Source organism: Hemicordylus capensis, chromosome 4, assembly GCF_027244095.1.
Source record: "Hemicordylus capensis ecotype Gifberg chromosome 4, rHemCap1.1.pri, whole genome shotgun sequence".
Classification (NCBI taxonomy): Eukaryota; Metazoa; Chordata; class Lepidosauria; order Squamata; family Cordylidae; genus Hemicordylus; species Hemicordylus capensis.
The window spans coordinates 151701534-151716450 of NC_069660.1; the positions used below are offsets into that span (position 1 = coordinate 151701534).

The 14917-nt window shown below is 41.1% G+C and overlaps 2 protein-coding genes across 8 annotated transcripts in view; one reads left to right on the plus strand and one right to left on the minus strand.

Annotated features, from left to right (window-relative positions):
* RGL1 (ral guanine nucleotide dissociation stimulator like 1) overlaps window positions 1-1186 on the minus strand; it is a 190225-nt gene extending 189039 nt beyond the window's left edge. For 5 of the 7 annotated variants that reach the window (XM_053245818.1, XM_053245819.1, XM_053245820.1 and 2 more), the window contains exon 1: window positions 588-643. The gene's annotated coding sequence lies outside the window, so the exon portion shown is untranslated. Of the gene's footprint in view, window positions 1-587; window positions 644-1046 lie in introns of those variants that run through there. The other 2 variants (XM_053245816.1, XM_053245817.1) reach the window with 2 other exon arrangements.
* ARPC5 (actin related protein 2/3 complex subunit 5) lies at window positions 1117-11447 on the plus strand. Its single transcript, XM_053245834.1, has 4 exons — window positions 1117-1259; window positions 5220-5292; window positions 8573-8749; window positions 10007-11447. Exons 1-4 carry the CDS (start codon window positions 1117-1119, stop codon window positions 10067-10069), a joined length of 456 nt encoding a protein of 151 aa, XP_053101809.1. The 3' UTR covers window positions 10070-11447.
* The last annotated feature ends 3470 nt before the right edge of the window (window positions 11448-14917 follow it).

Here is a 14917-nt window from a genome sequence, read left to right on the forward strand (position 1 = left end):
CACAGGAACATTTCTTTTCAAGAATAAACAGGCAGTAAACAGGCAGGCAAGTCAAGGAAACCGCATGTAAAATTCGTAAGTCGAGGAAACCCCATCTAAAAATTTGTAAGTCGAAAAAACCACATCTAAAACCGGATCTAAAACTGCCGTTTGTAACTCGAAAAATACTTATGTCGAGTATTTCGTAAGTCGAGGGACCACTGTACTAGCATAATATAAAGTCCTACCAAGAACGTGCCCAGTTTGCTAGCCCCATTAAAACTATTGCGTTGCTGTTGCTTTCATCCTAATTTTCTAACGAAAGACTGCAGCTGAGGGGCTTAAATGAGAAAGGCATCAAAAATTTTAGATTGGAAGGAACTTTCCTCCCGATTTTCTGTCAGAGCCGCAACATTCTCGCGGCGGCTCGACTTAACAGCGGAGGAGAAGGAGAAAGTGAAATACGAGCCTAGCGAAAGACAGTGAAGAGGCTGCAGCCAGCTGCCAATCCAACCACGACACTAGGTCCCTCCTGCTACCCACCCCCTCTGCCATACCAAGCACACCCTCTAGTGATTTCCACAGACATTTAAACACGAAGCAAGTACATTTCCTCTTCCTAACACGACACAGAACTCAACCATTTCCACGTCCACCCCATCCGTTTCTAGGGATCCTAAGTAGGATCACGTGGTCACTAATCGAGCCAATGCCATCCAGATTATTTTTACTAGGCCGCCCTGCACTTCTGCGCATGAGCAAACACTACCGGCTATTCTACGCATGCGCATGAGAACCAAAAAAAACGCTTCAAAATGGATAGTATGCCTGTACGTTAAACCCGAAAAAAAAAATTATAATAATAGCATCTATGATGTCTACATGCAGAGCTGTAAAGGGCGTGAGAACCATCATGCTTAAGGTTCCCTCTCCTCGAATATTGGGTCTGGTAGAGGGCCAATCGCATATACGCATGCGCACAGGAAACTAGCAATCGTGTGCGCCTGCGTGGTGCCGGCTTCGGTGGCCGGCGCGGCTGCTCTAGTGCTTCCTTCCTTCCTCCTTACGTGAGCCCGCCGCTGCTTTGAAGGGTGGGTGTCGGCTGCCTTTCTGTGACAGCTTGACTTAGCTGAGGCGATGGCGAAGCACACGGTCTCTTCCGCGCGCTTCCGCCGCGTGGATGTGGACGAGTATGACGAGAACAAGTTCGTGGATGAAGAGGACGGTGGCGACGGGCAGGTCGGCCCTGACGAGGGCGAGGTGGACTCGTGCATCAGGCAATATCCTTCCGCGCTCCCCGTTTTCCTCCGCAGAAAGAGCCGAGGGTTGTTCCCTCCTTCCCCACTCCCCTTTTCCCTGGCGACTGCGGAGGGCGGGCTAGTGGGGTTCTCCTCCCGCCGTCCTGGTGCGCGGGGGACCCCTCCCCCTCCCACTGACTCCACGCTGTGACAGAGCGCGTCCCGCGGGTCCTTGCCCGAAGCAGTCCCGGGGGGGGGGTTCTGTGCCGGGGGTGGGGCGCGTTTCCGGTGACTAGGCTCCTGGCTTCACCGCCCGTGGAGGCTAGAAAGAGGAGGGGGTGCGCGTAACGTTGAAGGGCGCGCAGGCAGATTCCATACCAAGTTCGACGCGGCTTTTTTCCTCCCGTGAGCTCACTAGGTAGTAGGCTTGAGGAAGGCATTATTTCTCAGCCTCAGCCCTTGCCCTGCCCTGCCTTATGTATGAGGTACTGAGATCGCACGTAAAGCACCTTGAACATTCTAATGTTTATTTTATTTTATTTTTTAAAAAACTCTTCCTCCTTTGCATACTTAAGGTTGCAGCCTGATCATGTCTACTTAGAAGTAAGCCCCACTGTTTTCAAAGAGATTGACTCCCAAGTAAACATGGCTTTGATTTAAATCCTAAACTGCAGTTGTGCACTGTTACTTGGGAGTAAGTCCCATTTATTTATGTATTTTATTTATATACTGCCCTTCCAAAGGTGGCTCAGGGCCGTTTGGACTCAGTGGGATATATTGCAAGTAAACATGCATAGGATCAGGCTGTAAAAGTATCCTAGGCATTATTGCTGACAGTGATGAGAGCAGCATGGGAATTTGCAAGGCTGAGCTGCATATTTGCAAAATGCTTTATAGCCTTTATCTTCTATATTCTTTTAACAGTTGTGGATGACACTTGCATGTATCATCCATAACAAACACACACAGAGATGTTTTGCAGATGGGAACTGAGGATGAAGTGTTGATGCCTTGCAATCCGGATTTGAACTGTCCATATCATATAAGCCATGATGCTACCCCTGCTAACTGGGCAAAGAGGCACCTTTTACCATGGTGATTCTCTTTATTTAGCAGGGGGAGAGTAATATCCACCCCAGCACAGAACCTCCAGGGACTGTTGCTGGTGTCTATCTTATATTTCTTTTTAGAATGTGAGCCCTTTGGGCACAGGGTTCCATCTTATGTGTTTGTTATTTCTCTTTGTAAACTGCCCTGAGCCATTTTTGGAAGGGTGGTGTAGAAATCAAATTATTATTATTAATGATGATGATGATATTGGACTTCAACTCCCAACATCTGGGGACCCAAGTTTGAGAACTCCTGGCTTATATCATCCCACATATGCTTCAGTGTGCCAAAGAAACATTGAGAGACCATTGGAAGCTACAAAGTTGACTTTGGTATCTATTTTCCCCCATAGGGATTTTCTGATAGTGCATTAAGCATTGTGAGTTTGGAAAAGTGTTGTGTGCCCCATCACTTTGTCCACTGTATCATTCTTGTTCTATTAGTAATTGTAACAATTAAACATTGTTACAATTGTTAAAACACTTATGGTGTCCTACAAACTTTTCTATTTCTTGCAACAGTTCTGTGAGATGAGTTGTTGCTTACATATTACAGATGCAGAGTTAAGGCTGAGGACTAGCCATAGCTCAGTACTAGAGCATATGCTTTGCTTGCAGAGGGTCCCAGGTTTAATCTCTGAAATCACAATGTCGGGAAATACCTTGGAGGGTGTAGACAAGAGTGACCAATGGTCTGACTTGCTATAAGGTATATATTATGTTTATATTACTTATCCTAGCAAGCCAGTGAAGCACCAACATCCATGGATGGGCAAAGTCTTGTCTTTTTTCTTGTTCTCTCTTGCTCTCTCGTCTCTCAACTTTACCTAAGTTTATTGTCTCTTCTTAAGGAATAGGTCAAAAGGTATGACATTCTTATCTGACATCCTGTGATGAGATTATGCCTGATAAAGCTTAAACAGTGTGGCTATTTCATCAGATTTTAATTAGAAATTAAAGGTAAAGTGTACCGTCAAGTCAATTTCGACTCCTGATGCCCACAGAGGCCTGTGGTTTTCTTTGGTAGAATACAGGAGGGGTTTACCATTGCCTCTTCCTGCACAGTATGAGATGATGCTATTCAGCATCTTCCTATATCGCTGCTGCCCAATATAGGTGTTTCCCATAGTCTAGGAAATATACCAGCAGGGATTTACCCCATGTGAAAGAGTTTCAGGATTGCTGGCATTGTTGTAAATGAGTATCTCTTCAGCCAGTTGTCTTAAAATGACTATCCCATTTTCCAAAGGATGAGTTGTTATGCCTGTGTTATGTAGCTTATCTTCTTAATAAGCTTAAAAGTTGTCGATGTATGCTTTAGTTCCTTTAATGATGGAAACCAAGAAGTTAATCCACTAAAAATACTTAGTCTGTGGACAGGTTTAAATGAGATTGATGTCTGTTATAAGGTTACATGGAGCAGATCTTGTACTTCCATTTAATAATTTCTCTTGTAACTAGCTTCAGAATCTTTAGAGGCAATTTTTAAAAAATTGCTCAATATATTATAGTGTCAATGTCCAAATTCTTATTATGACAACTTTGCAGATCAGCATTTGAAACTCCTAGTTTTCAGGCCTAAAATATGCATGTAAAGGTATAACGAAACAGAGGGAGGAGTCAGTATAGCTTTACAGCCTCTAAACTTCCTCCTGTCAGTCTAAAGCAGTAAGGGAAGTATAAGAATTCTGTGAGACCTCTCCTTTTATGGAAAAAGTTGCATCTAGTCAGTAATAAGTATGACTGATATTCAATTCCATATGTTAAACTAGACCTTGGTCTTAAACAGACCTTGGGATTAAGGCCCATTGAACATAGTGGGACTTGTTTCTGAATACATATGAATTAACACCAGGCCATAAGTGATTGTTTAAAAAAAAAAACCTTTAGAAAAGATACAGTTTTGTGTAGGCAGATTTTGTGATTCATTGAAGGTGGACTTTATGAATTAATCAAGACATACAGAAGAGGAAAGCCCCTTTTTTGAAGCTGAATTGGAGCTAATTGTTGCTCTGCATCATCAATAGGCTATCTGAGTTTCCTGTAGTTCTTACAGGGTGTAACTTTGCTAATCAGAGCTGATAAGGGCTAGCTCTTTCAAATCCTTCTATTAATATTGCTCATACTGTTTTGGGAATGTGCAGATCATCTTTCATCACAATTGGTGTCCCAGGTACTGTGCTGTTTGTAGCCTTGTTCCATGGTGAACCTTCTAAGCAACTTTTGTGCATGATTATCACTTCTAGTACATGACCTACTGAAGATATTGCTCTAGTCCTGCATTATATAGTGGGAAAGAGTGTGAGATTTGAGCCAGGAAATTGCATCTCGGTTACAAATTCACAGTGTCCTTAAGCTAATTATTGTTCTTTCAACCCCTCAGCTGAAATGTGCTTTTAAAAAAAATGTATTATTATTAGGAATAATAATACAACGAAAAGTGAACAATTTGAAGCAGTAAAAAGAAAATGGAAAATAAGATGATTTTTTAAAAATAATAACATGATACATAATAAAATAATACAGCAATACAGGAAGACACATTTAATTGTCTTTAATTAAACCCTGTGGTTTTTCTTTGGTAGAATACAGGAGGGGTTTACTATTGCCATCTCCCATGCAGTATAAGATGATGACTTTCTGCATCTTCCTATATTGCTGCTGCCAAATATAGGTGTTTCCCATAGTCTGGGAAACATACCAGCGGGGATTCAAACTGGCAACCTCTGGCTTGCTAGTCAAGCCTTTTCTCTCTAGCTTTGTCTTAAACCATCCCTAGCAAAATGGAAACAATGCTTGTCTGTCTTATAGGGTCATTATAAGGATTACTGAGGATGTATTAGAATGAATTCAAATGTGTGGCAGAATGTTGTTTTCTTTAACTGTTTTTTACAGGGAACATGATGGCTGCATTACAGGCAGCACTGAAAAATCCTCCAATCAATACCAAGAGTCAGGCAGTAAAGGTGAGGTACTGGAATAATTTTTGTGCTATTAAAATAATACGATTGCTGGAATAGCATTGAGGCAAAGAAACTGAGCTTTGAATGGGAACTTTCCTGGTTCACATCTTACCTTTGCCATGAACTCATTAGGCAGCCTTAGGCAAGCCACTCCCTCTCAGCTCTCAAGCTGCAAAAATGAATATAAACATACTTAAGGTACAGGATTGTTCTAAAGATTTCAAAGCAATGCATTTGAAGCACTTTGAATACTTAAACACTATACAAATGCTGCTTGTTGTTCTAATTTGCTTATCCTTTTCAATGTTATGTTTAACTACACCCTGAGAATTCTGCCGGATTGCTGCATCTCAGCAATAACTAAGAATAAACATTTTCAGTAACCAGTTGGTTTAATTCTCAACAGGTGCACTCGAAACACACATTAACTGAATAATTAAAAGTGAGAAAGATTCCCAGAACTTTGCCATGAACAAAGATTATATGCAGATTCCAGTATAAAATGTGGAATTAATTCTGATGTGATTATGCACACAGTCCTTTGCAGAGAGCTATTGAGTGAACATTTGCTTTCTAAAAGTGGAACTGTGGGCTTTTGTGTTCTTCAGTGACATTAGTCCATATGTTCACTTAGTTAGTATTTCAAAACATTCCCCCCCCCCCGTAACTGCCAGCTGTGAAAACCGATACTGGCATGTGGGAATCAGATCAGGACCTTTCTGACACTAGGCATCATCAAGTTACCAGCTCAGTAAGTGAATTTCTGTCTTTAGTTAAAAGTCTGACATATCAGCTGTTTTTTATTGAACTAGAGAGATTTACTGGGAAAGCACAAGAAAGTCCCCACTATGAAGTGACAGTCTGTAGTTGAGGGTACGGAAATTGCTCTGCAACAAATGTAACAGTTGTAATGAAGGCACATTAAACAAATGGTTCTGAAGGACCATAGTAAAGTACAATGGGGAGGATATCTGCATGGCAAGCATATGCATACAGGTGGGGCACAAAAACCTGTTGGTTGGTTTTATTCTTGCAGATCGTTTTTATTTTATTAGGTGGATGCTATTTTTCATTACTTTGTGTTATGACTCTGAAGATTTCCTAGTCTAAGAGTCAGATCCTCCACACATTTTACCAATCAGAAGTAAATTTCACTGGCTGACATCCTGACTGTGGAAGCACACACATAACAAAGGATTGGCCAGATGCAACTGGGGCATGGCAAAACATACATGCTCTGTAAACATGCATGTGCTCTGGAAGGAAGTGCTGCTGAGGGTCAGCAACATGTTTCATCACTTCTTGAGCATGGCAGAGTGTGGATGTTTCATATTTGTGTGCATCAGTGCACTTGTAGAGGGATTGGGAGAGTTACATACGGACCCCAGTCATGTCCCTGCAGTCTTTCTTTATGTGTGTGCTTCATTAGTCAGGATGTCAGCTACTGAATTTAGTGGGGCTTCTGTGAAAAAGCTGTAATCCTAAACATAGTTGAGTAAGATGTTGAAATGCAAGTCTATACAACTTCTGATCCATAAGTTGAATACAGCCCACAACTCACTGGTTTGCTTAAAGATCTTCCTACTTTTCCTAAGCAGGCAATTAAAAAAAAAATCAAGTCTCTGGTACACTGCATTCAGTTTAGTGGGTCACTAAACTGAATAGAGTTTAGAGCTGGTTGTTTTAGTTGGCCATATGTAGTAGTTACTAATTTAGTTGGCCTTATGTAATTGGTAGCCTGGTACTTGTTGAGTTTCCAAAAATATAGTCGACCTTTGTATAATTGATCTAAATCAGGATAATTTAATTTTATGACAATTATTTTAATTGTCTTTATTCAAATCTCAAAGATAAAAGACTAATTTAAATTAACATGTTCCAGTGATTATTTAGATAATTTCTAAGTAAAAGTGCATACTAATTTCTAGTTGGTAGACCAATATTTCATCAAAATTTATAATTAAAATACTGAGACAATTGCGGAGGTCAGGAAGTTACTAGGCTCCCCCGCCCGCTTTTAATACAATTTTTTTAAAAAATACAATTTTTACATTTTTAAAAAATTGGCAGTTTTTCTCTACCCTGGTAGGTCAAAAGTTGTTGAGCTTGCTATAATGCTTAAAGTTCCTTGTGGAAGACAAAAGGGGGAAACTGAGTATAAAGTAGAAATCTATTGCAATCCTGTTGCTTTTTCTGTAACACATACACACTAGAGTTTCTGTGGTACTAGATAACACTGGTTAAACTTTTTAATTCTACTGATATCTAAACTTCTTGGTCTTTTTTTGGCAAAAATGCTAGAAATGAGAAATGCACAGAACAAAAATCTTGGTCAGCAAGAAGGCAGAGGACCTGGGGAAAACAGCATTAAACATTTGTTTACTTAATTTGGAAAGTTGCCATCCACAAATTAAGCCACAAATGCTAAATCTTTTGACATTTCATATTGAACAGAAGTATTGAAAAAACCTCGTATATGAATTCTAAATTAGAACTATTCTAATTCTACTAATAGAGCTGGATGTTTTAGTTGGCCATATGTAATTAGTAGCCTGGTACTTGTTGAGCTTCCAAAAATATATTCGACCCTTGTATAATATATAGTCTAATTACCCAATCCAATACTTGGACTTTAAACAAATTGTTCTGAAGGGCTATAGTAAGGCAGTGCCAGGTTTGTGGGGGGCGGGGGGGGGCTTGGCCAAATGACGAGGCTGCAGGGGGCAGAGCTGATGCCATTTTATACTTAAAATACAACCACCACTCCCAATCACTGGATGCATCAATGGGGCATTGCATTATAGGTAACAGAAGACCGCTACTCAGCTGTCTGAGCCACCATGGACGGCTGCTCAACACTGCTAAGATAAGCCCCCACGAGGGTATTGGTAGCAGCTTAGAGCCATCTTTTTTCACCATGGCCCTTGGGGTTCTCCATTTGGCCAGTGCCCAAGTTGGACAACCCCTAATGCCAGCCCTGACAATGGAGATCAGTGGGTTAGCTACAGGTTTCAGAGGACCCTTGTCAAAGGGCCATCCCCTCCAATCTGACTGATCCCTGAAAGAATTGTTCTGCCACTACTACACAAAGGTTATGGGTGTAGAGGTGGTCTTCAGGATTAGCAGTGGACCCTTTTGAAGGCCCTGGGCAGCTCCAGATGACAGTCTATGACACCAGTCCTGTTTACTCCCAAGTAAAGGAGTCTAAGGGATTGCAGTCTAAATCGCCAGACTGAGACATTTGGGGTATGTTCTGATTTGTGGCGCTTTCTTTTTTCTCTAGGATCGTGCAGAAAGCATTGTCCTGAAGGTTTTAATCTCGTTCAAAGCAAATGATATTGAAAAGGCAGTACAGTCTTTGGATAAGAATGGAGTTGATCTATTAATGAAATACATCTACAAGGGCTTTGAGAGCCCCTCTGACAACAGCAGCGCTGTCTTACTGCAATGGCATGAAAAGGTATGTTGGCAAGGTACAGTCCCCTCCTGTCTGATCATTACACCTCCAAAGCTCCTTTGTTGAGTTATTTCAGATGAGTGTTATTCCTTCTCCCCTTGCATTTCTCTATTTAAAGCATATGCAAGCAGAGGAGAAGAAGAGGAAAGAACCATATGCATTCATGGGATATAACAGGCCACTGTTAACACAGGAGGACTAAAAAGACTGGCACTCGTCAGTTTGGAAAAGTGTTCTGAGGATTGGGAAGCATAGAATAAATTTTAAAGAGCTGGGGAAATGTTGCTTCTAAACAGAACAACAATAGTAGAGGATATCCAATGGAATGAGTACACACAAACTAAAATTACCAAAAGGAATTTGTTTTCCATGCATGGCACATGATAGAACTCTTTTTAACGTAGATGTTGCTGAAAATGTAATTACAGGTTTATAAAAAGGGGTGGGGGAATAATGCTGGAGGCATGCAGGTGCTAATTTACTTAAAACTGATTTGCAGATGCATGTTCACCACTTGATGACTGCAAGATCAAGTGATGACTTGCATGTGTAAGTGAACTCTCACAGATCTTGGCACAACAGATATTTTATTTCAAACTCGAGAGTTTTTAGTGGAGTGGTTCACATGTTCAGCTGCCAGTCACAACTGCTGAGTAATCAAGCTAGATATATGCATACTTGAAAAGCTAATAGTATGCTTATAGTAAAGCATCTGTTTCACGGCTAGTATATATGATGGGTTTTGTGTGTGTATTTGTTCGTTTATTTATTTTACACACTTGATGGGAGCATCCTGCCTATTTCAACATTGTGTTTCTGTGGACTCTAATGATACTTTGGATAAGCTTGGCAGTACTTAGAGGGGAGGGAAGATAGCTATCTGCACATGTGATCCTGAGGAAATGACTGTGACAGATCATTCATCTGAGCATGTTTTGTGTCCCAGAAATATTTCCCACATCATCAAAATCTGAGGTAATTCGGACAGTGAGCTGAAACAATATAATCTACATTAAAGCAGGACTATTGAGAAAATAAACCAGGAAAACCAGTGATTTGTATTGAATTTCAAGCTAGATTTCCAGGGTGGCGGCCAGGGGTGGGGGAAGCATTATTACCTCTCGTATGATGGATGCCATGTTCCTAGTTCAGAGTGTCTTTTGTTTTTTATTCTTAAATTTCTTTGTGATAGTCAAATAAAACATGGCGATAGAAGTCCACTTCATTATATTTGTCTTCTCTGAAAACTTCTGTTTCCAGGCTCTTGCTGCTGGAGGCGTAGGCTCCATTGTCCGTGTCTTAACTGCCAGGAAAACTGTTTAAATCCAGCGAAAAGTGCCCTTCTACTATGGATGTGGGAAATGCTGGTACAAAGACCAAAACAACCAAATGCCATCACTGCCCTGTGGGTAGCATCTGTCTCTCTATCTCAGCTTGCCTTCTTGCTTTTTCATATCTATGATGCATATCAGACTTTGTTGTTTAAAATGTTGAATAATTATAGAGGTGCAATTTTATTTCTAAATGGAGTATTTGGTACTTGCAAAGCATTTCAGTGACATAAGTGTTTGCATAGAATGATTTGCATTTTCAGAAAATCACAGCAGGAAACAGCACTCCTCCCTGATGAGTGGGGTTTTTTCTTTTGTTTTTTGGCTAGGCCTTTTGAGCAGATGGTGGGGATTGAGGTTAGTGTTCAGATTCTTTAGCTGATCAGGCAGCATTCCATGTACAATGTGTTGACTGGGGTAGCTTGCTAATAACAGAAACTGGACTTCACATTTTAAATCAAATTCTGAAGCTTACAGTAGCAGGCAAAGGTCTGTGAGAAGGCTGATCATTAATAGATTAATGTTTTTTCACAGATATCTCACACACTTCTTTGAAATATATTACATGATTATTCCACAAGGGGAGAATGTCACTGTTCCTGTGACAAGCCATCAAAGACAGGGAATGAGTTGATTTTTCTGGAACTCAGTCTAGAGGTGCCTCATGATAACCTTATAAAGTGTACACGTGTTTGGGAAGAACTACATGTCACACTCAAGATGGGGCTACTACAAAAATGTCATCCCAATTATGTGTTCCTTTCTCTCCCCTAACTTGTAGGTTCTCTCATATGATGTAATCATATCAGGACAGGGTGTTTATCCTTCCCTCATATGGCACATAATTCCTAAGTCATTAGCTGCTACTGGCATAGAAAGATAATGTGATATCAGAACATGTTCCTGCATATTGCACAGCAGAAGTCAGGGGGAACTTGATTTGGAATGACAGTTTTGGCAGAAACCTCATATCAAATGTGATGTATAGCACCATGTTTCAGATGCAGAAATTCCTTAATCAGTGTTCAGGTGTTGGAACCTAGATGGTCTTGATGATCATCATGAGATGATCTTGATCACCGGTCCTAATATGGTCATCTTCCATGCTTTGTTATAGAAGAAAATATTGACCAAGGGGGAAAAAGTGCTTATAAACTAAAAGTGTGACTTTCCAGAAGATCTAGTGCATTCCAGACCTGGAAACAGCTTGAGTGTGAATGTATTAAGAGCAAAGCCGACCAGTATGTTTCATTTCTACTTAGTGCCAGTTTTGTATTGCAATACTGGTAAGGAATAATGAAATTTTTGCTCATTTTTTATACCTGCTTTTTTGTAAAATGAAGAAAATAAAGGTCACTGTTAAATATTTACTTAAGTTTTCTAATTGCAATTTTGTTACAAATATATTTGGTTTGTTATTAATTAGATGGGGGATTATATTAATTAGGCATCTAAGAGAGTGGCATTCTTGCAGAGTATTGAACTAAATAATCCAAAAGCTGTCATGGTGCGCGTCGGCACCAACAGTGTTGCAAAATGTAGTTGGGAGGTCCTGGAAGTCAAATTTAGCCTGATAGGTAGCATATTGAAGTCCAGGACACAAGGTAGCATTCTCAGAAATGTTGACCCTGTGTGTAGAACAGGTAGCAAGACAGGTAGAGCTGAGGCGTCTCAATACATGAATGAGGCATTGGTGCCATGAGGAGGGGTTTAGATTCGTTAGGCATTTGGATACCTTTTGGAGCAAGCAAAGCCTGTACAAAAGGGGTGGGCTGCACTTGAACCAAGATGGAACTATACTGCTGGAACTTAAAATAAAAAAGGTTGCAGAGCAGCTTTTAAAGTGACACCTGGGGAATAGCCAACAGGAGCTGGCCGGTATCCGGTTCAGCCAATACCATCCCTTAGGTGCAAGGGTGTAAAAGATTCAGACAAAACAGAAGGGGACAGAGCAGTGTTCCCTCTAACACGGATTCCCAGATGTTGTTGACTACAACTCCCAGCATCCCCAGCTACAATAGCCTTTGCTTAGGGATTATGGGAGTTGTAGTCAACAACATCTGGGAACAACAGTCAACAACACCTATTGTTGGAGTTGTGGTCAACAACACCTGTTAGAGGGAATACTGAGACAGAGTAGAACCACATAAAGAGCAGACAGAAGGCTGTGCTAGCTGATCAAAGAGCCAAAACAAAGATAGCACACACTTTGTAAGAGATTCAGTGTATAGGTGGTTATAAAAATATGAAAAATAAATAAATATGCCAATGCCAGAATCCTCTGAGCCAAGATGGGCTAGCTGGAGTGCTTGGTTGCTAACCAAGAACTAGATACAGTGGGCATTACAGAAACATGGTGGAACAGTGAGAACCACTTATCCCTAGATATAAAATCTATAGGAAGGACAGGGAGGGGCGACTTGGAGGTGGAATAGCACTGTATGTTAAAGAAGGAATAGAATCCTAACAAGCTAGAAAACCTAGGAGGACTGGAGTCCTCCACAGAAACCCTGTGGGTGACAATACAAGGACCGAAAGGAAATGGGACATACTATTGCCCTCTGGATCAAAATGCTGACAGTTACTGGGAGTTGCAGAAGGAAATCAGGGAGGAATCAAGGAGAGGCAGGTCAGTAATAATGGATGATTTCAATTACCCACACATAGATTGGGTAAATTCACATTCAGGTAATGACAAAGAGGTCAGATTTCTAGATATGCTGAATGACTGTGCCGTAGAAGAGTTGATCATGGAACCAACCAAAGAGAAGGCGACCTTGGACTTAATCCTGAGTGGCACCCAGGAACTGGTGAGTGATGTCAGTGTCATAGGCCCTTTAGGGAACAGTGACTATAGTGCAACTCAACATACATGTGGGGAGAGAATCACCAAGGAAGTCTAACACAGACACTTTGAATTTCAGAAGAGGAAACCTCTAAAATGAGTTCGGTGAAAAGGAAAATCAGGAGAGTCTTTTTGTTCCAGAATGCTTTGGGTTTACTTAAAACCACAATACTAGAAGCCCAATTAGAATGTATACCCAAAAGATGGAAAGGTACCACCAAGACCAGGAGGATGCCAGCATGGCTAACAGGTGAAGTCAAGGAAGCTATAAAGGGGAAGAAAACTTCCTTCCAAAATTGGAAGGCCTGTCCAAATGAAGAGAACAAAGTAACACAAACTCTGGCAAAAGGAATGCAAAGTGACAATAAGGGAGGTGAAAAGAGAGTTTGAAGAACATTTAGCTAAAAGCACCAAAGAAAATAACAAAAACTTCTTTAAATACATCAGAAGCAGGAAACCTGCCAGGGAGGCAGTTGGTCCATTAGATGACAAGGGTGTGAAAGGGATTATTAGGGAGGATATGGAGATTGCAGAGAAGCTGAACAAGTTCTTTGCATCTGTCTTTATGCCAGAGGATACTGAGCATATAACTGTTCCTGAACTGGGCTTCTCAGGGAGGGAGGCTAAAGAACAGAGGTGACAAGAGATAATCTAAACTGTGGAGAAATTAAAAACTAGCATCCACCCAAGAGTTCTTAAAGAACTCAAATGTGAAATTGCCGACCTTCATGCAAAAATATATAACTTATCCCTACAAATCAGGCTTTATACCGGAGGACTGGAAAGTAGCCAATGTAACACCAGTTTTCAAGAAGGGATCCAGGCAGGGGCAATCCAGGAAATTACAGGCCAGTTAGCTTACCATTTGTTCTGGACAAATTGATGGAAAGCATTCTCAAGGATTAAATTGTAAAGCACATAGAAGAACAGGCCCTGCTGAAGGAGAACCAGCATGGCTTCTGCAAAGGTAAATCTTGCCTCACCAACCTTTTGGAGTTCTTTGAGAATGTCAACAGGGGTGTGGATAAAGGTGATCCAGTTGATATAGTATACCTGGACTTCCAAAAAGCTTTTGACAAAGTTCCTCATCAAAGACTAAACACTTAGCAGTCATGGGTTAAGGGGACAACAGTACATGTGTGGATTGGTAACTGGTTGAAGGACAGAAAACGGAAGGTAGGGATAAACAGAGTTTTCACAATGGAGGGAAGTAAGTGGGGTACCCCAGGGATCTATACTGGGACAGGTGCTTCTTAATTTATTAATAAATGGTCTAGTTGGGGTAAGCAGCGAGGTGGCCAAATTTGCAGATGACACCAAACTATTTAAGGTAGTGGAATCCCAAACAAATTGTGAGGAGCTCCATAGGGATCTCTCCAAATTGGGGGAGTGGGCAACAACATGGCAAATGCGGTTCAATGTTGGCAAGTGTAAAGTGATGCGTATTGAGGCAAAAAAAAAAACCCAGCTTCATATATACGCTGATGGGATCTGAGCTGTCAGTGACTGACCAAGAGAGGGATCTTGGGGTTGTGGTGGACAGTTCGTTGAAAGTGACGACTCAATGTGTGGCAGTTGTGAAAAGGCCAATTCCATGCTAGGGATCATTAGGAAGGGGACTGAAAATAAAACTGCTAATATTATAATGCCCTTATACAAAACTATTGTGTGGCCACACTTGGAGTACTGTGTACAATTTGGTCACCAAACCTAAAGGAGGACATTGTGGAACTGGAAAAGGTGCAGAAGAAGGCAACCATGATGATCAGGGGCCTAGAGCACCTTCCTTAAGGGGCAAGGCACAATACCTGGGGCTTTTTAGTTTAGAAAAGCCTATTGCAAACATAGAAACATAGAGGTCTATAAAATCATGCATGGTGTGGAGAGAGTTTTTTTTCTCCCTCTCGCATAACACTAGAACCAGGGGTCATCCCATGAAATTGATTGCTAAGAAATTTAGGACCAACAAACGGAAGTACTTTTTCACACAACACA

Excerpts from the sequence above, each read along its gene's own strand:
- ARPC5 (XM_053245834.1), top strand. The coding sequence starts at position 1,117 with ATGGCGAAGCACACGGTCTCTTCCGCGCGCTTCCGCCGCGTGGATGTG. Across the intron at positions 5,293-8,572 it reads CCAAGAGTCAGGCAGTAAAG|GATCGTGCAGAAAGCATTGT; the intron begins GTGAGGTACTGG and ends TTTTTTCTCTAG. Across the intron at positions 8,750-10,006 it reads TACTGCAATGGCATGAAAAG|GCTCTTGCTGCTGGAGGCGT; the intron begins GTATGTTGGCAA and ends TTCTGTTTCCAG.